The sequence below is a fragment of the Balaenoptera borealis genome (assembly GCF_965194805.1).
Source record: "Balaenoptera borealis genome assembly, chromosome: 7".
NCBI classification, from domain to species: domain Eukaryota; kingdom Metazoa; phylum Chordata; class Mammalia; order Artiodactyla; family Balaenopteridae; genus Balaenoptera; species Balaenoptera borealis.
In genome coordinates, this window is record NC_138864.1 from 123,192,825 (window position 1) to 123,213,950 (window position 21,126).

Here is a 21,126-nt window from a genome sequence, read left to right on the forward strand (position 1 = left end):
GGGTCATCTGTGAGGTGATCTCAGGAACCAAGTGAGGGAGGTGAGAAATCAAGGGGCATTAAGCATTAACGAGCAGGTCCCCCCGTCGGCAACTGGGAGTCCATTCTGCTGGGGACTCAGAGGGTGCAGATCATCCCTCAGAATGGTCCTGCCAAGGGTGAGGAGGCTGGGTATTCATCCTCAGGAAGTCAGGCAGAGTCATGACATCGCTGGCCCCATGGACTTACATTAGGAACATGACTCATAGTCTATAAAATTCAAGAAATGGTCTATAACCTAAATATGAAATAGATCTTAAATTTACTCTGCCTTTCACTCTTAAGCAGCCAATATGGTTGAACTGCTTAGATATATGTAATTGCTATCCCTAACTTAAAGGTTTTTTTAACGAACAATATTGTATATATACAATTTAGCAACAATAAAGCAAATTTTAAAAGAAGTGAAAGTTGTCCATAATTCTGGTATTCTAATGTAAATGCTCGATTTTGTTTCATATAGACTTCGTCTCTGTCCACAGACATGTTCTTTTTATATGGTTCGGAGACACACATAATTTTTTGTCTTTTTCTTTTGTCTTTCACTTACCATATCAAAGTTTTCCATATTTCTCATAATCTCATAATTATACTTTTAAATGGCTGCAATTTAAGGTAGTATATTAATCTGCTAGGGCTGCCATTCCAAAGTACCACGGACTGGGCAGGTTAAACAACAGAAATTAATTTTCTCACAGTTCTGGAGGCCAGAAGTCCAAGATCAAGGTGTCAGCCGTGTTTGTTTCCTCTGAGGACTCTCTCCTCGGCTTGCAGATGGCTGCGCTTCTCCCTGTGTCCTCCCATGTTTGTCCCTCGGTCTGGGTGTTCTCGATCCCAATCTCCTCTTATAAGGACACCTGTCACATTGGATTAGGGCTCACCCATAAGACCTCGTTTTACCTTAATTACCTTTTTAAAGGCCCTATCTCTATAGTCACATTCTGAGGTACTGGGGGGTCAGGACTTCAACAAATGAATTTTGGGGGACTTCCCTGGTGGTCCAGTGGCTAAGACTCTGCGCTCCCAATGCAGGGGGCCTCAGGCTTGATTCCTGGTCAAGGAACTAGATCCCACGTGCCACAACTAAAAAGATTCCTCATACCACAACTAAAAGATCCCACATGCTGCAGCAAAGATCCCGCGTGCTGCAACTAAGAACTGGTGCAGTCAAATAAATAAAAAAAATTTTTTAAAGAATTTTTGGAAACACAATTAAGCCCATAACAGGTAGGGTAGTGTGAAGTATTTAGTGGCAGTTAAAAAATTTTGTGGCCGTAAATAATATTGCTTGAATATTTTTATACACACAGTCTTAAGATACAAAAAGTACAAAGTGCAAAGGATAGACCAATACATTAAATTAGATTAAAATTTAAAACTTTGCTGAAAGGGAAAAAACCTGCAACCTAGCATACTCTACCCAGCAAGATTATCCTTTAGAATTGAAAGAAAGTTAAAGAACTTCTCAGACAAGCAAAAACTGAGTTCATCAGTACTAAACCTACCCTAAAAGAAATGTTAAAGGGTCCTCTTTAAGTGGAAAAGAAGAGTCTATAACAAGAAGCAAGAATCTAGAGGAAAGGAAAAATCCCACCAGTAAAGACAAATATATAGTACAGGCTGAGGATCAACCACTTAAGCTAGTATGAAGATTAAAAGACAAAAAATTGTAAAATTGACTATAACTACAATAATCAGTAAAGGGATAAACATGAAGATGTAGAAGGTGACATCAAAACCACACAATGTGGGGTGGGGGGGAGGAAAAATGGAGATCTTTTAGAATGTGTTTGAACTTAAACGACTACCTGGTTAAAACAAATAGATATTATTATAGGTAAACATATATGACTCCTGTGTAACCATAAATCAAAAACCTACGATACACAAAAAAGGAGAGAGAATGGAACACAAGCATACCACTAAAGAAAATCATCAAACCACAAGGGAAGAAACTAAAAGGAGAAGGGAAGAACAGAGAAGAACTACAGAAACAACTGTAAAACAAGTAACAAATGGCAATAAGTACATACTTATCAATAATTACTTTAAATGTCAATGGACTAAATGCTCCAATCAAAAGACATCGGGTAGCTGATTGGACAAAAAAAACAAGACCCATCTATATGCTGCTTACAAGAGACTAACCTCAAAGCTAAAGAAACACACAGACTGAAAGTGAGGAGATGGAAAAAGATATTTTAAGCAAATGGAAATGACAAGAAAGCAGGGGTAGCAATAACAGTATCAGAAAAAATATACTTTCAAACAAAGTCTGTAACAAAAGACAAAGAAGGATATTATATAATGATAAAGGGATCAGTACAAGAAGAGGATATGATACTTGTTAACATATATGCACCCAATACAGGAGCACCTAAATATATAAAGCAAATATTAACAGACATAGAGGGAGAAATTGACAGTAATACAATAATAGTAGGGGATTTTAACACCCCACTTGCATCAATGGACAGATCATCCAGACAGAAAATCTGGAGATGCTCAACATCGCTAATTATTAGAGACAGGCAAATCAAAACCACAATGAGATATCACCTCACACCTGTCAGAATGGCTATCATCCAAAAGTCTACAAATAGCAAATGTTGGTGAGGATGTGGAAAAAAGGAAAACCTTTTACGCTGTTGGTAGGAATGTAAATCGGTGCAGCCACTGTGGAAAACAGTATGGAGACCCCTCAAAAAAACTAAAAATAGAACTACCATATAATCCAGCAGTTCCACTATTGGGTATATATCAGAAGAAAATGAAAACACTAATTGGAGAAGATACATGAACCCCAATATTCACAGCAGCACTATTTACAATAGCCAAGATACGGAAGCAGTGTAAGTGTCCATCAACAGAAAAATGGATAAAGAAGAAGTGATACACACCCACACCCACACCCCCCCACACACACTGTAATGTTACTCAGCCATAAAAAAGAATGAAAATCTGCCATTTGCAGCAATGTGGATGGACCTAGCGGGTATTATGCTTAGTGAAATAAGTCAGACAGAGAAAGACGAATACTCTCTGTATTATCACTCACGTGTGGAATCTAAAAAATAAAATAAGTGAATGATATAACAAAACAGAAACGGACTCACAGATATAGGGAACAAACTAGTGGTTACCAGTGTGAAGAGGGGAGAGGGGAGGGGCACGATAAGGGAATGGGATTAAGAGGTACAAACTACTATGTATAAAATAAATAAGCAACAAGTATATATTGTACAGCACAGGGAAATATAGCCATTAATTTGCAATAACCTTAAATGGAGTATAACCTATAAAAATATTGAATCACTATGTTGTGCACCTGAAACTAATATAATATTGTAAATCAACTGTACTTCAATTTAACAACAAGATTTAAAACTTGAGATCAAAAGACATGATAGAATAGCCAAAACTAGGTCACAGATTGGGAAAAAACAAGGAATTTATTTACAACAAGGAATAGCATATAAATAAACATAAATAACTGCTAAAAATCATAGACTACCCTAGAGGAAAATGTGCAAAATTATGAATTCACAGAAAGGAAAAAAAAAACCGAATAGGCGATAAACACACGACAATGTTCCATCTCATTGTTAGGCAAATGCAATATCTGTTTATGAAGATGCGCATACCCTATTATCCAGCAATTCTTATCTCAGAGCTATTTTGCATATCAAAGAGCCATATCCTAGAATCTCTAAAGCAGCACCGTTTTAAAAGTAAAAACAGGAAAATAATTTAAATGTCCAATCACCCAGAGGATGGATATCTTGTGGGTTTTTTCCATATACACTGAAAACTAGCAGTAAAGATTAATGAACTAGAGCTAAAGGCAGCATGAATGAATAGAACTAACACAATGCTGAGTGAAAAAGCATATTGCAGACTACACACAGTATGGTACCATTTATAGAAACTTTAGGACATATAAAACAACACTACACATTATTTAGTAGTAATACATATGCAGGAAAATGATAATGAAATGTTCAGGAATAAACACCCAACTTGGGATAGCGGTGACCACTGGGAACTGGGGTGGGGGAGGAGTGGTGAAGAGGAGATGACAGAAAACAGGGCTGGCCACACAGGTGCTCCATCAGTATTACTAATGCCTTACGACTCAAGTTGAGCCAAGGGCACACAGGTGAACATCCTTTACACCCTTTAAATAGTTTGAATGTTTCAAGACACATTTAAATAAACTAATCAAGTCATCACTATTTGCTATCTTGCGGGGAGGACACAGGCTTGTAAACAGAAACAATGTCAAAATAATATTTGATAATTGCTATTAACAGAGGAAAATACAAATGCTATGGGAGCATCAGAGCCAGGATTGGCTACCTATCTCTAGAGGAAAAGTTCACTGAAAAACTCCCCTTGACCTAGCTTTTTTTGATCATGAATCTCATTTTTTCACTATGTATTTTAAAATATACATATATACACACATAATATGATTTATCTCTGTCATTCTAACTTCATCTCACATATTTGAAATATAGAAATGTCAATGCCTTTCAGTTCTAAAATTGCATCGTGAGTTGTCTTCAAACTATCGAGATCTTCAGTATACTTTTAAAGTTTCCAAGATTTCCTTTTCTTTTTTTTTTGCTGTGTTGGGTCTTCATTGCTGCCCGCAGGCTTTCTCTAGTTGCGGCGAGCGGGGGCTACTCTTTGTGGCGGCAGGCGGACTTCCCATTGCGGTGGCTTCTCTTGTTGCGGAGCAAGGGCTCTAGGTGCACGGGCTTCAGTAGTTGCAGCACACAGCCTTCAGTAGTTGCGGCTCACGGTCTCAGTAGTTGTGGCTCCTGGGCTCTAGAGCGCAGGCTCCGTAGTTGTAGCACACAGGCTTAGTTGCTCCACTGTGTGTGGGATCTTCCCGGACCAGGGATCCAACCCACATCCCCTGCATTGGCAGGCGGATTCTTAACCACTGTGTCACCAGGGAGGTCCTTCCTAATATTTTAAAATGTTACAATTCAGGGCTTCCCTGGTGGCGCAGTGGTTGAGAATCCGCCTGCCAATGCAGGGGACACGGGTTCGCGCCCTGGTCTGGGAAGATCCCACATGCTGCAGAGCAAGTGGGCCCGTGAGCCACAACTACTGAGCCTGTGCGTCTGGAGCCTGTGCTCCGCAACGGGAGAGGCCGCTACAGTGAGAGGCCCACGCACCGCGATGAAGAGTGGCCCCTGCTCTCCGCAACTGGAGAAAGCCCTTGCACAGAAACGAAGACCCAACACAGCCAAAAATAAATAAATAAATTTTTTTTAAAAAGTTACAATTCATTATATTGTAGTGAATCAAAAAGTTTTTAAAAAAATATTTAATCACCATGTTGTATACCTGAAATTAATATAATATTGTACATCAACTATACTTTAAAAAGACAGTGTTTTATAATTAAAACATAAAAAGGACATGAAAAAATACTGTTTTAAAGATACTTTGCAGACTTCTCTATTATTTTAAATTTATCTGGAGTAAATTCTTGATTTGGTTGCTGTTGGTTTGTACAGACTTGGATCTCTTCATGGGCTTTGCAGTTTTGGTTTACAGGATCATTCTGAATGGGGGGAGTCAGTTCCGTGTATGTGTGAGATGTGTGCACAGCTAACTATTCCTGTCCAGCTGTTTTGCAGTGTCCTCTCCTGGGACCCTCAAATCCACAATTAAGTACTGTCAGCGGTTCAGTGCTTCTCCACCACGGTGTTGTTGGGTATATCACAGATCCACGCATTAAGCCAGAGAATGTCTTGGTTTGGTTGGAGAAAATGCAAAACCAAGATCAAATCCATGCCCTCCGGGGGTTCAGTCTGTGGGGGAAGCAGGCAGGCTTCAGTTGAATGTGGGGAGTGCTATTAGAGAGAGGTATTTAGAGGATGCTATGAAGAGATGAGCACGTGCCTAAAATGTTCCTGGTGTTGAGAGTGAATGGTGGATATGAAGAAGTTCAGAAGAAGAGAGAGGAAAGGCATGCCAGAGGAAGCAGTCATGAGGATATGATGCGTTTGGGAAAGATGAAAGTCATCTGGTATGAGTGAAATTCATACTGTGAATAGGTAACAAGATTAGGCTGAAAAGGCAGGTCCAGTTCAGCTCAGAGGTTCTTTTATGTCATGTTAATGAGTTTGCACTTATTTTTAAATTTTTATTTATTTTTTGGCTGCACTGCGAGGCACATGGGATCCTAGTTCCCCGAACAAGGATGGAACCCATGCCCTGCCCCAGCAGTGGAAGTGCAGAGTCCCAATCACTGGAAGTCCCTAATTTATTTTTAATTTTTAAAAAATTTTATTGAAATAGTTGGTTTGCAATGTGTTAGTTTCAGGTGTACAGCAAAGTGATTCAGATATATATATCTCAATATAAATATATAATATTCTTTTCCATTATAGGTTATTACAAGATACTTAGTGTACTTCCCTGTGCTATACAGTAGGTCCTTGTTGGTTATCTATTTTATATTTTAATCCCAAACTCCTAATTTATCCTCCCCCTTTGGTAAGCGTAAGTTTGTTTTCTATGTCTGTGAGTCTATTTCTGTTTTTTAAATAAGTTCATTTGTATCATTTTTTAGATTCCACATATAAGCAATATCATATGTTGTCTTTCTCTGTCTGACTTACTTCATGATAATCTCTAGGTCCATCAATGTTGCTGCAAATGGCATTACTTCATTCTTTTTTATGGCTGAGTAACAGTCCATTGTGTATATATACCACATTTTCTTTATCCATTCATCTGTTGATGTACACTTAGGTGGCTTCCATGTCTTGGCTATTGTAAGTAGTGCTGCTATGAACACTGGGGTGCGTGTATCTTTTCAAATTACAGTGTTCTCTGGATATACGCCCAGGAGTGGGATCCCTGGATCACATAACTCTATTTTTAGTTCTTTAAGGAACTTCTATACTGTTCTCCGTAGTGGCTGCACCAATTTACATTCCCACCAACAGTGTAGGAGGGTTTCTTTTTCTCCACACCCTCTCCAGCATTTATTTGTAGACTTTTTGATTATGGCCATTCTGACTGGTGTGAGGTGGTACCTCATGATAGTTTTGATGTGCATTTCTCTTAATAATTAGCAATGCTGAGCATCTTTTCATGTGCCATCCTGTCTTCTTCGGAGAAATGAGTTTTCACTTATAACAAAATTGGAAACTTCTTAAAAATATCTTTTGAGAATAACATTAGAATTGCATTTTAGAAAAACCGATTTGTCACAAGAGTGATAATGTATTACTGGAAAAAGCCAGAGGCAGGGAAATCTGTTAGGAAAAACACTTGAAAAAAAAAAGTTTTTCAAAAGTGAGCTTAAATGGTGGCAGCAGAGATAGAGACGGGTTTTTATTTGGGAGAAATTTAGTAGATTGGGTGTAGGAAAATCTAGGATCATTATCAAGTTTACAGCTCTGGAGATTAGTTATAATTTTGAGGTGAGAATAACAGAGGACTGTAAAGAAAAGAGGTATAGAGTGAGGGCTGGTACTGATGAGGAGTATTATTCTGGGCATTTTGTGTTTGAGATGTCTGTGGAAGTCAGAAATAATCAGGAGGAAGCTGGAAATGTGAACATGGATTTATAGATTTAAAAGTCATCAGCACCTCACAGAGAACAGAGGAAACTGCTGCACAAGGTGTGGCTCAGGAGAGCCAGGCAGACAGGCGAATGCACAGGTACAGCTGGCTGTTGGATTTGGTGGGGGGCACGCTTCTTCCCCATTCTTGGCATTTCTTTCCATTTAGAGGAGGCTCCACCAGCGCATCATTCCTAGTCTCTGCCTCCTCATTCACTTTGTTCAGGTCTAGGGCTATACGGTCAGGTTCTCCAAAATTAATTCATTATGGTTAAATGAGGTCACAGGGTTGGGGTACTAATCCAATAGGACTGGTGTCCTTATTAAAGGAAGAAATACCAGAGATATCCCACCCCCGCCCAGAAAAAAGCCACGTGAGGACACACGGGGAAAGTGACATCTGCAAGCCAGGAAAAGAGGCCCTCACCAGACACCAACCTTGCTGGCACCTTGATCTTGGACTTCCAGCCTGTAGAACTATAAGAAAATAAATTTCTGTGGTTTAAGCCACCCAGTCTGTGTAATTTTCCTATGGCAGCCCCAGCAGACTAAAACACCCATGATGTAAGGAACTTTTGTCACAAGAAACTTTATTACAAAAAAGAGGAGAAAAAGGCTAAAAGAGGAGCTCTAACCTGACTCTCACCTCAGGATGACTAGTGCCTTTCACCAAAAGCCTGCTTTCCTCCAGTCTCTAGACGCTGTCCCTGGATTATCTGGAACCTTCGTCAAGCAGCCCTCACGACCGCCTGCTCCGTGCTGGCCAGTGTGGCTGAAGCATGTTGGGTGAGTTTTTTGTCCTGCCTCAGCCAGAGCCAACAGAGCCACTGGCCCCACCGCAGAGCTGTCACTGCTTTTGGAGTCGAGTGACCTCGAGACTGAAGGGCTGCTCGCTGGCGTGCACGGCAATGTGGGTGTTGAGCGCCCCCAGGTAGGTGAAGCCCCTTCCACACTGCGCACAAGAAAAAGGCCTCTCCCCGCGGTGACGGTGCAGATGGGTCTCCAGGCTTCTCTTCTGTAGGAAGCTCTTGCCGCACTCGGGACACCCGAAAGGCTTCTCGCCGCTGTGCGTGTGCAGGTGCGCCTTCAAGCTTCCCCGGAGGCAGTAGCTCTTGCCGCACTCGGGGCACCGGAAGGGCTTCTCGCCGCTGTGGACGCGCACGTGCTCCGTGAGCCTGTACCGCTGAGCGAAGCTTCGGCCACACGTCGCACAGGGGAAGGGCTTCCGGCCGCTGTGCTGGAGCAGGTGGCTCTTCAGGTTCCCTCTGAGCCGGAAGCCCCTGTCGCACTCGGGGCATCGGAAGGGCTTCTCCCCGCTGTGGACCCTCGCGTGCTCGGCGAGCTGGGACGGCTGAACGTAGGCCTTGCCGCACTCGCCGCACGCGAAGGGCCGCTCGCCCGCGTGCCGCCGCCGGTGCAGCTTCAGGGAGGCCTTCCAGGAGAAGCTCCGGCTGCACTCGGGGCACCGGAAGGGCTCGGCCCCGCCGTGGAGTCGCCGGTGCTCGGCGGGCTGCGCGCGGCGGCGGAAGCCCCGGCCGCACTGGGCGCAGGAGAAGGGCTTCTCCTCGGTGTGGACCTGGAGGTGCCGCGTGAGCCCCGAGCGCCGGGGGAAGGTCCTCCCGCACCGCTCGCAGGGGAACGCCGTCTGCCTGGCGTGGACGCGGCGGTGGCGCGCGAGCTTCGAGGGCCGGGTGAACCCCCGGCCGCACTGCCCGCAGGAGAAGGGCTTCTCCTGGCTGTGCAGACGCTGGTGCGCCTTCATGGCATTCCTCCAGCAGAAGCTCCGGCCGCACTCGGGGCACCGGAAGGGCTTCCTCCCGCTGTGCCGACAGAGATGGGCGGGCCCGCAGGCTGCTCTTGAGGCGGAAGCTTCTCTGGCACTCGGGACACCGGAAGGGCTTCTCCCCCGTGTGAACTCGGACGTGTTCGGTGAGCTTGCTCCGGTGGGTGAACTTCCGGTCACAGTCGTCACAGGAGAACGGCTTCTCTCCGCGGTGTGCCCGCTCGTGGGCCCTCGCGGCCGCCTCCCCCGAGGGGCCTCTGCCGCCCTGCGGGCCCTGGAAGGGCGTCCTCCCGCTGTGCACCCGCAGGTGCTCGGCCAGCTCGTCCTGCTGGGTGAACCCCCGGCCACACTCCCGGCAGGAAAACGGCCTCTCCCCTTTGGGCGAACACACATGCTTGTTCAGGGCGGCTTTGGACCGGAAGGGCCTGCCACACTCGGGGCCCGGGCGAGCCACCTGGTGCAGGGCCAGGCTGCCCCTGACACAGCCGCTTTGCTCGCGCGCGCCGCGCCGGAAAGGCTGCTGCTTACACGGGACCGGCCGGGGCCACCTGAGCTCCGCCTTCCCCCTGGACTTGTTTTTGTGCTTCGGATATTGACAGGACTGGCTCTCGCGGTGGTTCCTTTTGTGCTTCACAAAGTCTCTCTTTATCTGGAAGACCTTCCTACAGACAAAGCAGGAATAAAGTCTCAGCCCTGGTGGAACTTCCAGGTGATCTGGGGTTCCCATTGGCTTATGCCGTGGATCATTCTTGTCCTGATTAGATGCTGTGATGTCGAGGTTTTTATTTAGAATCTCTGTTTCTTGGAGACTTGGGTGTTGTAAGGCGGCTCTTTGATCTGATAAAATCTTTCTTTCCTCCTTGGATAAGGGAGCACAGAAGCCCTGCTCTTGGAGACCATTTAAATGGCATTCCTCCTCTTTTGCCCGGAGAGTTCCCTGGTCACCTGGAGAGACAAAAAGGCCCACCCTCATCAGTGATGGGTCTGCGGGGTCAAGGACTATCTACACATCACTGACAACGTGGGAAAGGGACTCCCGTTGTCCCCATGACTTTGTGAATCTGCCTGCCACAGGTGAATTATATTGAAGTTTAACTTGGATGTGCAAATCCTTTCATCATTTGTTAACAAAAGGCTTAGCGTGAAAAAAATGGCAGGCAAATACATTTTGTGAGCCTATGAGGACCCTCAGAGGCTAAGCAGAACTTGGAAGAAAATAAAAATGAGTTACTCTGAGAATCTGACCATTTCATTATAATATTTCTTTAAATCTGTGAAATAAATAGCACAATATTTAAGTAGGAAGGCTTCGGGTCATATTCTTGCACCCTTCCACCACAGATTTCAGGAAAAGTTTTCTGAAGAAATGCTAATAGGAAGTATCTTTCTTAGGAATGTCAAATGGCAATTTACTGAATTCACAAAGAACACTGTGGAAATAATTCCCTTTCCCAAGGAACTCCGAATTATAAGAAAATCACTGCTGTTCCCAAAGTAAAAGCCATGATGACAGGGAACAGAGGGAGCTGAGCTGGCACCTTATTCTCACCCGCCACACCTGGAGAGGACAATTCCCAACAATCACCTGAGCTGCTATATTCCAGAACACCTTTTTCTCCCTCATCCTGTTGCAGTGGGTCACATAGCTCTCCTTTTTTAAATCTCTTAACCTGGGAGCAAGCCTCACCTATCAGGCTTGCCCCAGAGCAGGACTCTGATTCTGCTCTGAGGTCATCTCAACAACAACACAGATGTTTCCAACTAGATGACATCATTTACTAAGTTAGCACCCACAGCTTTTGCCTGGACCATGAGAAGAGCATACTTGCCTGTCTCCTTGAATCCTATTTCTCATCACTTACTGTTTATCCCAGGCAGGGGAGTAGTTGTGTTACTGGGTGAGTACCACCTGGTACAAAGGAAACATTTGTTTTTAGGGACAGCCACCAACGTTGTTCATTCTTTGGTACTCAAAAACCTTTCCAGGCCCTTTCTGAAGGATGAAATTAAACTCCCACCATGGCATTTTTGGTCTCTGATACCAATTATGTGCCACCACTGCCATCCCCCCCCATCTTCCACTATGCCCCACAAATAACATTCAGCTATACTCAGCGCCTTCCATTTTCTAAATATAACAGGCTTGTTCCCACCTCTAAGCCTCAGCTCATGTATGACCCCTGTTGAATCTTCTTTGCCTTACCAAATATGCCCATTCTATGCTATTTAAATCCTAATTCCTTTAGAAGTCCTCCTGGGATATTGCTGTCTCTCCTCTGCTTTCTCCTCTAAATCCCTATAGTGCTTTATTATCATTGCCACTTACTATTTATAAGTTGTATACAGTCTTATTTTATAGTTGACTAATCCAATAGTTCAATATAATTGACTAACCTAACTGCCATGTCAGTAGGTCAGTAAGACAGACAATAAACTCTTAGAGTGGGAAAAGATATATATATATATATTTCTCCCAACCCCTGGCCTATGTAATACGTGACATAGTCCTATGAACATGGTAGGGACAATACTGATTAGATGAGTGAATTAATAGGTGGTAGCAGTGAAATGAAGCCCTGGGGAATTCTTTTATCCTCTGATGGAGCTAGTCACACACTCCCTGGGTTTAAATTCCCTCTTTTTCAGGAGAGTCCTTGATACCCAGAGACTTAGTAGATCTCCAGTTAGTAAAGCATTAACATACTCTAAAAAATGGCACATTCTCTTAAATACTTAAAGTATTAATATATTTAAAATGTTTTCCTTATGATACAAGGAATTAAAAAGTAATCCTTCAAAAGGAATAAAAAAATCCCAAGTTCTAAAAATCTGAACAATAAAAAAATATATTGTACAAAATTGGAAGGCTTCTCATTTCTCTGTACACAAATGGACATGATGATGTGATGGGGAAGACGGTTTTTCCTCAGGACTGGACAAGTGGATCCTTTACTGTTCTCTTAAAGGCAGTTCTCATTTTCTGTTGTTTTTTTTTTTAATGAAATATATACAATTTCCTTCTTTATAAAAGTAAGACATTCTTATATTTGCTACCAACTTGAGTGAAAAAAAAATAACATTCTCCATCAAAATAATATTTCTTATTCACTATGTCCTGCTGACTCTGCAGAAAGATTAGCAAACAAGGCTAGGAGAATAAACGAGCCAGGCCCTCAAATCCATCTACTCACCAGAAAGGCCAAGTGTCATTTGTGTTTTCTCTAAGTGTCCTTGGTCTCTGATTAACAGCATTCTTCCTTGTTCCATCCAGGTGATCAAATCTGGCTTTGAAGAAATACAGCCTGCAGAGAGAGTCCACACAGACTCAGTCTGGGTTTCCTGAGTACTTAACTAAAAACAATTTCAGTTTTTAATTTTTAATTTTAATTTTAGTTTCATGGCTGACCTTGATTCCTGGAGACATGAGATCAATGTTACATTAAAAAAATGGAAACCCTTGAAATTACATGAATAACTGTTAAATGTTCCCGACAATATTTCACAAAATTAAAGGAAACAGAGAGGCTGGGGATGATGAGGATCCAGGCAGAAAGTATTCAAAAGGGATCATTATGAGAACAATGTGAGTAGAATAAAAAGCAGTCAGAGGGGGTCAAGGAGGGAACCCAGATGACTAAACTTTTCTGATTAGACTCTGCACATCTAAGGAACTAATTACTGAGGTGCCCACATTCCTTCTAATATTTTATTTATTTATTTGGTTGTGACACATCTTAGTTGCAGCAGGCGGACTCCTTAGTTGCAGCTTGCGGGCTCCTTAGTTGTGGCTCACCAGTTTCTTAGTTGTGGCATTCGAACTCTTAATTGCAGCATGCATGTGGGATCTAGTTCCCTGACCAGGGATCGAACCCGGGCCTCCTGCATTGGAAGGAGGATTCTTTACCACTGTGCCACCAGGGAAGTCCCGCCCACATTCTTTCTTGATCAATGTAATGAAGAAACCAGGAGGCTGTTAAATGACAGTGATTATGAAGAGATGGAGAGTAATGTGTCTAATGACATCAGCCTGAAGGGAAGAGGGGTTGTTACAAAGTAGTGGAGGGATTTTAGAAGATGCATCAGATACCCTGCAGTGGTGTCACCTATGGCTCAGCCCTTGGATCAGTGTTTCTCGAAGTGACCTAGTTACCACCAGCATTAGCAGGACCTGAAGTACTTGTTAAAAACGTAGATTCCTGGGCCTGAGCCTGGACCTGCTAAATCCTAATCTCTGGAGTTAGGATCTGGACATCCTGTAAAGAAAATCATTTGCAAATAATACTGTTTGGTTTTTAAAATTTGGGAAAATCAGACTGGATTCTCCAAGCCCAAGGATTGTGATAACTCAAAACTCAACACTGGATCAGCACAGGGCTGTACTTTCTCCTACCCTACTGGCCTCAGTCTTCTTAGCTTGACCCTAACTGTTGGGGTGTCCTGGGGACAGCTGGGGTGTCCTGTCCTATTGACATATTCTCCCTAGATGATCCCAACTAGCCCTGTGGTTTAAATGTCATTTATACAATGACGCCAAATGTGTGAATCCAGTCCTGATCTTCACTGGAATTCCAGCCTCGCATACTCAATTATCTACTTTATATTTCCATATAAATGTTTAATAAGCATCTCAAACTTAATGTGGCCAAAACCTGCTCTCTCCCAAGCCTTCCTCATGTCAGTGAATAAAACCACTGCCATCGGGGCTTCCCTGGTGGTGCAGTGGTTGGGAATCAGCATTGCTAATGCTGGGGACATGGGTTCAAGCCCTGTTCCAGGAAGATCCCACATGCCGTGGAGCAACTGAGCCTGTGCTCTAGAGCCCGCAAGCCACAACTACTGAAGCCTGCGCACCTAGAGCCCGTGCTCTGCAACAAGAGAAGCCACCGCAATAAGAAGCCTGCGCATCGCAACGAAGAGTAGCCCCCGCTCACCGCAACTAGAGAAAGCCTGTGTGCAGCAACAAAGACCCAACGCAGCCAAAAATAAACAAATTAAATAAAATAAATTTTAAAAAAACAAAAGGCATTGCTCTTTAAAACAAAACAAAAAACACTGCCATCAAGATACTCAAGCCAAAAATCTAGAAGTTGGTTCTTCTTTCACCCGACTCCACTGCAAGCGACTGGCAAAATCTGGGATGCTACCTCCAAAGCATATCTGGAGACTGCCTCCTGCTCTCTGTCTTCATTACTACATACCTGGTTCAGCTGCCACAAAGATTCACCAGTACTGCCAAGGCTCCTGGTTGGTCTCTCTCCTTTATTTCTACGCACTACAATTTATTTTCCACATAGCAACCCAAGTAATCATTAAAAAAAAAAAAGATATCATATTATTTCTCTATTTAAATCCCCCTATGGGAATTCCCTGGTGGCCCAGTGGTTAGGACTCTGTGCTTTCACTGCCGAGGGCGCAGGTTCAATCCCTGGTGGGGGAACTAAAAGCCCACAAGCTGTGTGGTGCGGCAGAAAAAAGAAAATCCCCCTATCATCTTCCCTTTATCTTTAGAATAAAATCCAACCCTGCACCTCAGCCTAGAGGCCCTTCACAATTCGGCATCGCTGCCCTTGCCATCCTCTTCTCCCATCACTCTTGTGCTAACTCTCCGTGCATATGCCACAACAGCCTCACTGAGGTTCCCACAATGTACTGAGCTCATTCACTCCAACCTTTGGGCCTTTGCACTAGTTCTTTCTCTGCTTAGAATTTTCTTCCCCCTGATTTCACATGGTTGACTCGCTCTTGTCATTCATATCTCAGACAGAATAAGTTATAAACCCCCAAAGACAGAAAGAATTCTTCAGGTATACTGAGATCACCTATTAAATTGATAAGAGGAGAAATATTCTTAATGATACAAGACTGAGTTAGAGCAAGATGAGTAAGCAGTGAGGCCCAATCTCCCCAAATTTCTCTTCCAATCCACTTCCTGAGTACTTCCCTGGAGATATCTAAGTATCCCATCCCCCTGCTCTCTTCTCTCTCCCTTTACCAGGGAAACTTTCTTCCCTGTTGTATCCACGTTCTGCAATGTGTTGGGTCCTCAGCTTATTCTAATATAATAACTGTGTCCCCTTCATGAGAGCCTTAGTTCTTATAAGGATGCATCTCATTCAGGCAACATAAGCAGGCACTAAAGTATCAGTTAAAGAAATAAAACAACACACTTAAAAAAGAGAGAGGCAATTAGATTATTTTGTAATTCTAACTGTGGGAGAAATGGGGGAGGGTTGGAGTGGGAGATAGAGAATTCAGAGTGTTAACAAGGCTGAGGGGCACAGATATCACTGGATAAAAAGGGACAAAATTCCCAGGCCATTACAGGAAGTTAAAGAGACATTCTGAATGTGAATTGGGCACAGTATCATATTCAACCAGCCAACAGCCAATAAAGGGAAGAAAGCCTATTAGTATTAGGTTGAGTCCCAAAAAGCGATTCCTTAGAAACCCATCTTACCCAGGGAATCAAGGGTCTCATAATTGGTCTTCATTTCTTGCTGATACATTTCCTTCTGCCACTTCTCCAGGATTTCCCACTCTTGCTCCAAAAAGTATAAGGCCACATCATCAAATGCCATGGGTAACTGAAATCATAAACAGTACATACATATATTTTCATTTCAAGGCTACTGTGTTTTTCAACATCCATGTCTTTAAGAGACAGGAAGGAACAGTATTAAAGTAGTTATCTCTGGATGGTGCCATGAACATAATAAAGGGGTCACAGAGGTCTATTGGAACTAAGTAAAGTGAATGAATGAACAGCAGGCCTTTGAGCTCATGTACCATCTAAAGGAGGATACTTAACATAGCAGCAAACAATTACTGCAACGTAAGACTGGGCCAGTGTTGCCAGATATGTCAATTTTTAAAGTAACTTTTTAATTCTGAAACGATTATAGATTCAAAGGTCGTACAGAAGGGTTCCCTGTACCCTCCAGTTTACCCCAGTGGTCACATGGTACGTTATTATAGTACACTGTCAAAACCATGAAACTGACATTGGTAGTGTGTGTATAACTCTACGTGATTTCATCACATGTGCTGATTCATATAACCACCCTGCAATCATGAACAAAACTATTCCATGACCAGAGATCTCCTTTGGGCTACCCCTTCATAATCACACCCACTAATCTATTATCCATCTCTGTAACTTTGTCATTTCAAGACTGTTACAAAAATGAAGTCAGGGAATTCACTGGCGGTCCAGTGGTTAGGACTCCGTGCATCCACTGCAGGGGGCACGGGTTCAATTCCTGGTCAGGGAACTGGGATACTGCATGCCATGTAACGTGGCCAAAAAAAAAAAAAAAAAAAAAGTCATAGTATGCAACTTTTTGAAATTGACATTTTTCAGCCATCATAATGCTCTTGAGATCCATCCAAGTTGTGTTTATTGTTTATCAATATTTCATTTCCTTCTATTGCTGAGCAGTAGTCAATGGTATGGGTATACCACAGTTTGGTTAACCACTTACCTATTGAGGGACAATGTAGTTGTTTCTAGTTTTGGGCTATTACCAAAAAAACTGCTATAAATAATCATGTACAAGTTTTTGGTGGGGATACATTCCATTTTTCTGGGATAAGTGCCGAGGTCTACAACTGCAGGGTCATATGGAAAGTATATGTTTAATTTTCTAAGCAACTATTTTCCAGAGTGGCTGAACCCTTTTACATTCCTACCAGCAATGCACGAGAGATCATTTCTCAGCATCCTCACCAGCATTTGGTAATGTTGCTTTTTTTTTTTTTTTGGCCACACTGTGCAGCATGTGGGGTCTTAGTTCCCTGACCAGGGATCAAACCTGCACCCCCTGCCTTGGAAGGGTGGAGTCTTAGCCACTGGACCGCCAGGGAAGTCCCAATGTTGTTATTTTTTATTTTCATTATTCTAATAGTTGTGCAGTGATCTCATCGTGATTTGAGTTTGCACTTCTCTAATGAATAATGATGATGAGCATCTTTTCATGTGCTTATTTCTCATCCACATATCCTCTTTGGTGAACTGTCTCTTCCTGTCTTTCGTCCATTTTCTAATTGGACTTTTTTGTTGTTGTTGTTGTTGAATTTTGAGAGTTCTTTATACATTCTAGATATAAGTCCTTTGTCAGATATGTGGTTTGCAAATATGCCCTCCTCCATCCGTAGCTTGTCTTTTCACCCTCTTAACAGAATTTTTCCCAGAGCAAAAGTTTTTAATTTTGATGACATCCAACTCATCATTTTTTTCTTTTATAGATTGTGCTTTTGGTGCCACACCTATGAACTTTTCACCAAGCCCTAGGTCCCAAAGGTTTTCTCCAATGTCATCTTAGAGCTTAACATTTTACATTTGGATGTGACAGTTCATATATATATATATATATATATATATATATATATATATATATATATTATTTATTTATTTATTTATTTATTTATTTAGGTTGCGCTGGGTCTTAGTTGCGGCAAAACAGTCTCCTTTAGTTGCGGCTCGAAGTCTCCTTCGTTGCGGCTTGAGGGCTCCTTAGTTGCGGCACGTGGGCTCCTTCATTGTGGCATGCAAACTCTTAGTTGCGGCATGCATGTGGGATCTAGTTCCCTGACCAGGGATCAAACCCGGGCCCCCTGCATTGGGAGTGTGGAGTCTTAACCACTGCCACCAGGGAAGTCCCTGGATGTGACAGTTTTATGTGAACTCTCCTGATTTTGACATTTTGGCAACTAAAATTCACAATTTTAACAAGGAATGGTTAAAAACAAACAGACACCCAAAACACACAGCTGTGAGCCACAATTTGTTCATGGACGTTTAATCTACAACCTCTGGTATGGACTGACTAACCAGGACTGCTCTTCCTGGAGGTTCGAAGGACAGATGCACTGTGACGATAGGGAAGGAAGAGAAGATACATAATTTAGCTTGTGAAGATTCCATTTCACTCCTTTCAAATTCTGTGCTACAAGTGTAGATGAGAGCCTACCAAGGCAAGTGCCGGGCAACTCACAAGACAGCTCGGGCTCTTCGCAAGCATATGAAAAATGTTGGTCCCAAATGCTACAAAGTAAACTCTCCCAATAAAGGAATCTAGGAAACTCCACAACCAGGGCCACTTGACACTTTCTGAAGAGAAAAGTTGCAGAGATAAAATTCCATCATCAAAACTATTACAGGCGCCCAAAGCTGAAGTATCAGCTAGTATAACAAACAAGTTTAAACTTGGTGTTGCATTTAAGGTGGGACTTTCGAAGAAATTCCTCTACTGTTTACTTGCAACTCACCCACGTGCTTTCCACTTACAAAAGACTTTTCTGTGAGCATTCTCACAATTAGCACTGAACTGCTCCAGTGAAAAGGAAAATCAACCAGAAAATGCTGATTTCTCCCTGCCTACCCCCAATAATACAACAGCCAAGAAGCTGACATCACTTGAGCTTTCTCTGTGGACTCAAACTTATAGCCAAAGAAGAACTATTACAAACCACCAAGTTTCATAGAACAGAGAGAGATATTCCAGGACGTTGAAGAGAGGCGGCCTGAAGAAATCTGAACAGAATTGGTACCTGCCAAGGAATGCTGGGGGAGAGGGGTGAGAAGCAGAAGGAAAGAAAATGCATTACATTAGTGAGATTATTAGGTAGGAAATCTCAGTGGAGATACAAGGAGAACTTGCATACTTAGGCAGGTTATACTTAATTGAATGTAGAGTTTCCTGGATTAGGCTTGGGATATGTCTTTCAAACTCTAAACCAGTGTTCAAATTTTCTATTAAATCACTAGAGTATTCGTGGTAAATCCGAATTAGGATAACCACCCAAGCTGGTTAAGTTTTCCGTCTTTTCCTAGAGGAAGCAGTCTCCAGTCTTCTTCCAACTTTTCCTCATTTGCTGATGAAGATGTGCTTCTCTGAAACTCCATCTGTCAGCAGAGCTCGGAATGTGAGCCCAAGAGAAACCAGGACGTTCAGAGACCCCCGCACAGGACGGGAACAGCAGGGGAACTGAACGGACCACGAGCGAGACCCTGGGTTTCTCCACGGGGCCCCTTTCTCCCAGATCAACCTCACAACAACTCGAGCACCTAGACCGAGCCTTCTCCGGCCCGGGGTCGGAGCGCAGTTCTGCTTACAGACAATCCCCGGCCGGGGCTCCCACCGCCTCGCTCCCTGAACCAGGAGCCCACTCCAGATCGCGAAGGGGCCCGCATCTTCCACGGCCCCTCTTACCAGAGCCGGCTCGGCCATGTCCGCTCGCGGTCCCGCCCGACCCCGGCCCCCCAGCCACCCCGGCATCCAGGCGACGCCGCAGCACCTCCCCTACGGCGGTCCCGCGCTCCGCCCAGACCAGCCGGCCCTGCCCGGGCGCGGTGCACGCTGGGACTAGCGGCCGCTCCGCCCCCACAGCGCCCCCTGCGGCTGGGAGGAGTGAACGCCGGCCGCGGGAGGCGCCCGCGCTGTGCCGGCCTCAGGAGTGGATCTCGAGCACATTTTCATGTGCCTCATTCTCACCCACAGACCCTCTTCGGTGAAATATCTCTTCACGTCAAATAGTCTTATTTTAACTTTGTTCTGATTTACATTTCTTTAATTACTATTGACGCTATAGACTTTTTTTAATTGAAAAATTTATTGAAATAATTGTAGTTGTATATGCAGTTATAAGAAATAATGCAGAGAGGTCCCATGTTTCACTTCTATTAGTGTGTGTGGATATTTAGTTCCATGAGGCTATAGGCTTTTCTATGCATTAATTTGTTTTTCCTCCTTTGTAACGCTTTCTTCATTCCCTATTTGATCCTAGAAAATGATCTTACATATTTATATAAATTCCATATCACATTACGGTCACATCACATAATCCAGTGATGTTTCTCATACATTTCTTATTCAGTAGCTTGACTTATCAGATTTTTCAAATGTATATTTTCAAATTCACTTATTTTTGTCTTTGATGCAATCTGATACTTCGGTATTTAGAATTTCTCTGTATATACAGTGAGTAGTAAATACAAATTTATTTTGATAAACCCTTTAACTATGTAAAACTATCCAGTTTATGGTGTTAGATATGGATCTAAAGTAGTTCTTATTATTCTAATATCCATCTGTACTACTTGGACAGCCTTTGCTCTATCACGGTGAAATTTGCTTTATGCCCTTAATTAGTAGTGTTCCTGAGACTTCAAAGCCACTGGAACCCCTTCCTCTTTATGTGTGTCTGGAGGGCTCACAAACTTCCTTAGTGACTCTTATAGTGTCTCCACTGTTGTCCCTCTGCTGCTGCCAATGAGCACGTCACTGTTGTGGTGGTAGCCAGTGATTATTTCTCCTAAAGCTGCTGCTGGGGCCTCAAAGTTGGGGGTATGGATTTTCCTCAAGTGATTCCAGTTTTCAGCCTAATTAAGTTTCTGGGCTTACAATGTCTTTTACTGGGACATTCAAATGATATTCCCAGGAGACCAGAAAGGTGAGCACCTGAAGGACACCCCCATCTATTACACACTTAGTGTGTAAATGGCAGCCCAGTCTCTGGATGTCTCTTACACGGAAGGAAAGAAATCACAAATAGGCATGAATACAGCTATTTTTGTAAAATTCTGCTTAGTTTCCTAAACCATCGGTACCAGGTCAGCCCTTCTGTTCTCCATGAATGAGGAAGGTATTTCCACACATGGCCTCACAAGAATCCTGCCCCAAGATTTAGGCCATCCCAAACCAACTTTGCA

The 21,126-nt window shown here is 43.2% G+C and overlaps 1 protein-coding gene across 2 annotated transcripts; it reads right to left on the reverse strand.

The window, feature by feature from the left end:
• Positions 1 to 4,646: 4,646 nt before the first annotated feature.
• Positions 4,647 to 19,792, reverse strand: LOC309632019 (uncharacterized protein). 2 transcript variants are annotated; one of them, XM_082399031.1, is made up of 5 exons: positions 19,628 to 19,792; positions 15,874 to 16,000; positions 12,608 to 12,718; positions 8,280 to 10,361; positions 4,647 to 5,012 (listed from the first exon to the last, which is right to left on the reverse strand). In XM_082399031.1, the coding sequence occupies exons 1-4, from the start codon at positions 19,691 to 19,693 to the stop codon at positions 8,362 to 8,364; spliced, it is 2,304 nt and encodes a 767-aa protein (XP_082255157.1). In that variant the 5' UTR covers positions 19,694 to 19,792; the 3' UTR covers positions 4,647 to 5,012; positions 8,280 to 8,361. The 2 variants fall into 2 exon arrangements, with proteins under 2 accessions (XP_082255157.1, XP_082255156.1); XM_082399030.1 differs by having other exon boundaries at positions 19,531 to 19,643.
• Between the last annotated feature and the right edge of the window lie 1,334 nt (positions 19,793 to 21,126).

Excerpts from the sequence above, each read along its gene's own strand:
- LOC309632019 (XM_082399030.1), bottom strand. The coding sequence starts at position 19,608 with ATGCGGGCCCCTTCGCGATCTGGAGTGGGCTCCTGGTTCAGGGAGCGA. Across the intron at positions 12,719-15,873 it reads TGAGACCCTTGATTCCCTGG|GCTGTATTTCTTCAAAGCCA; the intron begins GTAAGATGGGTT and ends CTCTCTCTGCAG. Across the intron at positions 10,362-12,607 it reads AATGACACTTGGCCTTTCTG|GTGACCAGGGAACTCTCCGG; the intron begins GTGAGTAGATGG and ends TTGTCTCTCCAG.